The 6,531-nt window shown below is 45.2% G+C and overlaps 1 protein-coding gene across 1 annotated transcript; it reads right to left on the minus strand.

Moving 5' to 3' along the window:
- Positions 1–3,391: 3,391 nt before the first annotated feature.
- On the minus strand, positions 3,392–4,986 carry LOC149457333 (E3 ubiquitin/ISG15 ligase TRIM25-like). Its single transcript, XM_089683863.1, has one exon. It carries the CDS (start codon positions 4,984–4,986, stop codon positions 3,409–3,411), a length of 1,578 nt encoding a protein of 525 aa, XP_089539989.1. The 3' UTR covers positions 3,392–3,408.
- Positions 4,987–6,531: the final 1,545 nt, after the last annotated feature.

A 6,531-nucleotide genomic window follows, 5' to 3' on the forward strand; every position in this document is an offset into this window, starting at 1 on the left:
ATGCCTTATAAACTGAGTGTCATGAATGCACCCTTTACATTGAAAAAAAAGGTTTTATACAAATGAAAACAAATAAATGGATCAGATTATAAATGTTTTTTGTAGAACAATAAACCATTGTACTTTATTTTAAATTATGAAATCAGGACTGGGGATATGGTGGGGGGATCTATGGGCTCCTCCAAGCCTAATATGCACCAATTCCACAAAAAGCAGTAGCCACACTTAGATTTCTGGTCTAAAAATCAACTTTATTATTTCAACACCATTTGCACAAACTCCTCCCTCTGATGTGTTTCCTCCCGGTGGAACATAATTGTAGAGACTTGAGGCGTGGTTGCTCCTTCCTTGGAGTTGGTGAATGTATTCTGTTGCTGAACCTTTTCCTTATATAATGATTATGTTCAGGTCTAATTAGAAAATGCAAAATATTTTTTATCCCAGATAAAAATAAATTATAGGATATGAATATTTCACATTTGCCAAGTGCAGACAGTAGGTGGTGCTTTTGAGTCAGTTCTCCAGCACTCCTCCAGTTATTTGGTCTCCTGCTATTCTAGCTACACCCAGCTGGATGAGTCAGAGGAAGGACACGCCTACCTCCCTGCCTCTACTTCATACAGCTTTGTGTGGAGGATCAATGAGAGAGAGACAACCCAAAAGCTGCTGCTGGTCTGTCTGATAGGGAAGCCCAAAATTTCCAGTGACACCACGTCATGGAAGCGAACTGTCATCAATGGAAGTATTGTTACAAGTATATATACAAGTTATAGAAAAACATGACCCAAAAGATTATTTATAAATCAGTAAATATTCCCCACACCTTTTTATAAAGTTGACCTGAACACATTATTGTTCTTTTTAAGCATTTTGTATTTCAGAAAAACTAAAATTAAAAAAACAATACAACAAAAGATTCCCGTGCTGAGACTTTAAAGGGAACCTGTATTGAAGGGACTGTGGAAAAGACAATGCTGCACCCTTTCTGAAAATGCTGTTTGCTAAGCTGTCTCTGGTATTGTCTCAGTACTATGAGACACTGACCTAGAACAATCATGCAGATGAAGAAATCCAAGTTCATTGAAAACTACCAATTTGAATCCTTGTTCTGGGTCAATGACCTAGAGAGTATAGAAACCATTGGATCAGAATGACTGCCAGGGAACTGGTATTTAACACCTTAATGCCGGCGCCTCCCGGCCCTTTAAGCGTTTCAGAAGTCGGGAGGTGGGGCAGGGTTTAGGGTCATGTGACCACCATGACGCGTTGTCACAGCGGTCACATGATCAGGAAAGGTCCTGATCGAAAGAAGAGATCAGGACCTTTCCGAGAGTGCTGGGAGCGCACTCTCGGCACATATGTCCTTTTTTAATAGAAAGAAAATGTGTGGCCGCTCGGTGTCTAGGCCCGGACACCAGGAGGGCGCACATTTGCGTTCGGCCGGTGTAAAGAGGTTAAGAAGAAGATCCCAAGCTTTGCTGCTATACTTCCTCCTTCCAAGTCCCCTGTAATACAATTCTGTAGGATGCAGACAGGTTAGTGTGTGATGATATATTAGCAGTATGTGTCTCCTTTTTATGTCCTGTACATCCTGGGGAAGGTGGGAGCTCTATGCTGCTCTGTACAGACACACACCGGGTTATGCCGGTCCTCTTCCTCTGCCCCCCAACCTGCTCTATGGTCACCCTTCCCCCCCTCTGCAGAAAAGGCTGCTGACCCTCTCCCCTCCCCCTCTTGTTGTGTGATGGAGCCGATCTCCATGAGTCCCCCCAGTACAGACGGAGCTCATCACCCACCACCATCCACCAGACCTCACTTCTGTCCTTCCCAGTCCCCTCCCCCCACATGGTGTCATGTGACCTCTCCTAGATGTAGGGGTGACCCCATCTTATCCCATCACAATGATGGCACTGCATCCTCTGTACTGATGGATCATCTCCATCCTCTGTGTGTGATCATGGATGCACATAGCGCCACCACGAGGAGGGGCAGAGCATAGGGGGAGGGGCGGGGGAAGGGAAATTGCTGGTATTACATCGTCACTTCCTGTTTAGAAAATTAAAGTAGAACTAAAGACAAAACTTTTTTATTTTGGATGAAGCAAGAAAGGGTTCTACCCCCTGCCAGGCTTGTATTGCCATCTGTGTTCCATTGGGGAGATTTCTCCTCACTTCCTGTCCCATCGCCACAACAGGAAATGACAGACAATTGCTGCAAAGTGAGGGAATCCCTGCTGATCACCAGAACTAGTCTCCCCACTGGAAGATTTCCCCTCTATTCCTGTTCTGGTGACAACCCAACATTTGTTTCATTGTTACTTCTGGTGATAATGGTTACAAGGACAAATAGAGAGGCCGAATCTCCCCAATGGGGGCCCAGACAGCAATAAAAACCTGGCCGGGGTTCTAATCCCTCTCCACCCATCCAATACTAAAATACGTTTTGTCTTTAGTTATACTTTATAGAGATAGACAGCAGGGGCGGACTGACAACTCATGGGGCCCCCGGGCAATAGGAGATCATGGGGCCCCCTGTGTGCCCGCCCACACTCAAGCCCCACCCACACAAAGCCCCACCTACATATTGCACTGCCCACATTCCATGCGTTTGTTACATAATTTCTCTACACTATGTTCAAGATATCAGTGTTATATACAGGGAATAGTCAGTGTACGGATATCAGTGTTATATATACAGGGAATAGTCAGTGTACGGATATCAGTGTTATATACAGGGAATAGTCAGTGTACAGATATCAGTGTTATATACAGGGAATAGTCAGTGTACGGATATCAGTGTTATATACAGGGAATAGTCAGTGTACGGATATCAGTGTTATATACAGGGAATAGTCAGCGTACGGATATCAGTGTTATATACAGGGAATAGTCAGTGTACGGATATCAGTGTTATATACAGGGAATAGTCAGTGTACGGATATCAGTGTTATATACAGGGAATAGTCAGTGTACGGATATCAGTGTTATATACAGGGAATAGTCAGTGTACGGATATCAGTGTTATATACAGGGAATAGTCAGTGTACGGATATCAGTGTTATATACAGGGAATAGTCAGTGTACAGATATCAGTGTTATATACAGGGAATAGTCAGTGTACCGATATCAGTGACAGCGTTCTGGGCACATTCAAGGGATGGACAGAACCTCTCATGGGGAACTCTACTGACCCCCGGGCCTTGGGCAGTGCCTTAGTCTGAGAATTGTCAGTCAACCCCGATAGATAGATAGATAGATAGATAGATAGATAGATAGATAGATAGATAGATAGATAGATAGACGTCTCACAGTAATATATGGATCATAGAAAACACTGCAGGACTATTGGCTGAATGTTCCACCAATCCCGCCCCCCCTCCCTGTGATGTCACCACTCTGGGTGGAGTTCTCATTTCCCCCGATTCCTCCCACAGATCTTTATACAACCTCCCCCTACCCATATCCCGGCATGGAGGGGCTCAGTGAAGGTGGTGGTGAAGGTGTGGAGGTGTCGGATCGGGTCACACAGATCATAAAAGGAGATCCACCCGGCCTCATAATCCAGATCTATCCTGACTCTGGTACTGGGGGGATTGGAGGGTAAGGAGATCCCTTTACTGTCATGTATCACCTCATACTGATTACCATTCCTGTGCAAACCCCAGGACTTGTTATTATATCCAATCAGTGACTGCCCTCCTCTCCTGTCTATACTGGGGTAACACATCCCGACTATCCATCCATCTGACCCCCCGACATCCACTTCCCAGTAATGTCTCCCTGAGGAGAAACTCTGACTGCTCAACACCTGATAATAATCCTGAAATCTCTCTGGTGTTTCTGGACGATTCTGGTTTCTATGTGACCTGGATACAGTTTTCCTGTCATCTGATATATGTAGATTATTATGAGCTGTGTTTCCATCCAGTAATATGTCCTCAGCTCCCTGTATATAGAAGGATACATTTCCCTCTGTTATTATATCAGATAATGTGTGTAATGTGTGTGATATCCCAGCCACATCCAGCCCCCCTCCATCATGGAGGAGTTCCTCATGTCTCTCTCTGTCCTCATTATCTCCATCCTCAGTATCACACAAGTCACCTGTGTCTGATTCCTGTAGGACAGTCAGTGGATCCGTCATGTTACACAGCTCCTCAATGTCACGCATCTTCCTGGACAGCTCCTCCTTCTTTATTTCCAGATCCCGGATGAAGATGGAGACCCGCTCTGCCCTCCCGGAGATTTCCCTCAGGACTCTCTTCTCCAGGTCTTCCAGACGTCTCCTGAGATCTATAAACAGGGCAGTGAATCTCTCGGTGTCACCAGCTGCTTCTTCTTCTACTTTCCTCCTGTGTTCCTGCAGACTCTGGACTCTTTCCTCCATCTCCTCTCTCTTTGTCAGAAGTTTCTGCAGAACATTCCTCAGTGTCTCCTTCTTCTTCTCAGAAGCCTCATCCAGCATCTCCACCTGGTGTCCTCGATGTTCTCCAGCCAAAGTGCAGGACACACAGATACAGGTGTCATCCTCAGTGCAGTAATACTCCAGGATCTTCTTATGGACGGAGCATTTCCTGCTCTCCATGGACAAGGTGGGGTCACATAAGATGTGTTCTGGGGACTTTTTGTGGAGTCTCAGGTGTTTATCACACAGAGAAACCTCACATAGCAGACAGGATCTAACAGCAGGTGCAGGATAGTCCACACAGTGAGTACAGAAGACCCCGGACTTCTCCTGATCAGGCTGAGCAGACTGGAAATTCTCCACTATGTTACGCAGTGTTATGTTCCTGTGCAGTGCAGGACGATCCGGAAACTTCTGTCTGCATTCAGGACAGGAATATCCTCCAGACCCCCCCTGTGTATCCAGAACACGATCAATACACACCCGGCAGTAGTTGTGTCCACATCTCAGCATTACAGGATCTGTATAAATGTTCAGACAGACGGAACATTCCAGCTCGGCTCTCAGATTAGCAGACGCCATCGCTGACAGTAGGAGAAATGAAAGTCTCTGACACCGGGGAAGAATCCAGCTGGGAGGTGTCACTTCCTCCTACACAGGACGAGGCTGGGCTGTGACTTGTACTTTGTTCATAGGATTCATTATATGGAGGGACACCAATATTGAAAGAATCTCCTGCAGAACAATGTGCCTGTCTCAGGAAAATATCGGACACTTTGGTGAAAATTAGGGCCGGGGTCAACAAACGTTCGTTCAGAACTGATTCTCTTTCCATACAAGTGAACAGGCATGCAAAAACAGATTGAAACTGTCACAGATTAAAGCAATAAAACTTCTACTAAGCTGCCCCTTGTAGTCCTACAGACCAGCAGACAAGCCGATACGTCCTCACTGGTAGTTGTACAACTCTAAGGCTGCATTCACACTGGAGGGTTTTGTAGCTTGAAGATCCAAGATCCAAAAACACTCCAACTTACAAAATCAATTGTTCTCTATGGGGCCTGTTCCAGTGATCAGGTGTGAAGAAGCCCCATAGAGAACAAGTCATTTTTTCAGTTTGAGCTTTCTTGGATCTTCGATCTTCAAGCTACAAAACCCTCAAGTGTGAATGCAGCCTAGGGGGGCCACCTCACCCCTTTACACCCGAACACATACAGTTGCAAGAAAAAGTATGTGAACCCCTTGGGATTACGTGGAGTTTTGCATGAATTGGGCATAAAATGTGCTCTGAACGTCATCTAAGTCACAACAATAGAAGAACACAGTCTGCTGAACATAATACTACACAAACATTAGATGTTGCCATGGTTTAATTGCACATGACATGTAAACATTCACAGTGCAGGGAGGAAAAAGTATGTGAGGCCCTAGCTTAATGACTTCTCCCAGAACTAATTGGAGCCAGGAGTGAGCCAACCTTGACTCCAATCAGTGTGATGATATTGGATGTGTTGCTGACAGCTGTCCTGCCCTTAAAAAACACACACCTGTTTTGGGTTTACTGGTTTCAAGAAGCACTGTCTGATGTGAACTATGCCTCGCAGAAAAGAGCTCTCAGAAGACCTACGATCAAGAATTGTTGACTTGCATCAAGCTGGAAAGGGTTACAAAAGTATCTCCAAAAGCCTTGATGTTCATGTGTCCACGGTAAGACAGACTGTCTACAAATGGAGAAAGTTTAGCACTGTTGCTACTCTCCCTAGGCGTGGTCGTCCTGTAAAAATTACTGCAAGAGCACAGCGCAGAATGCTGCATGAGGTAAAGAAGAATCCCAGAGTGTCAGCTAAAGACCTACAGAAATCTCTGGCACATGCTAACATTTTTGTTGACACATCTACAATAAGGAAAACATTAAACAAGAATGGAGTACATGGGAGGACACCACGGAGGAAGCCATTGCCGTCCAAAAAGAATATTGCAGCACGTTTGAAGTTTGCAAAAGAGCACCTGGATGTTCCACAGCACTACTGGCAAAATATACTGTGGACAGATGAAACCAAGATTGAGTTGTTTGGGAAGAACACACAACACTATGTGTGGAGAAAAAAAGGCTCAGCACACCAACAT

Source organism: Staurois parvus, unplaced genomic scaffold (genome assembly GCF_062004578.1).
Source record: "Staurois parvus isolate SC_StPar_1 unplaced genomic scaffold, SC_StPar_1.0 ptg000325l, whole genome shotgun sequence".
Taxonomy (NCBI): domain Eukaryota; kingdom Metazoa; phylum Chordata; class Amphibia; order Anura; family Ranidae; genus Staurois; species Staurois parvus.

What these genes read in the sequence shown, in the direction of transcription:
- LOC149457333 (XM_089683863.1), bottom strand. Translation starts at nt 4,986, where the DNA reads ATGGCGTCTGCTAATCTGAGAGCCGAGCTGGAATGTTCCGTCTGTCTG.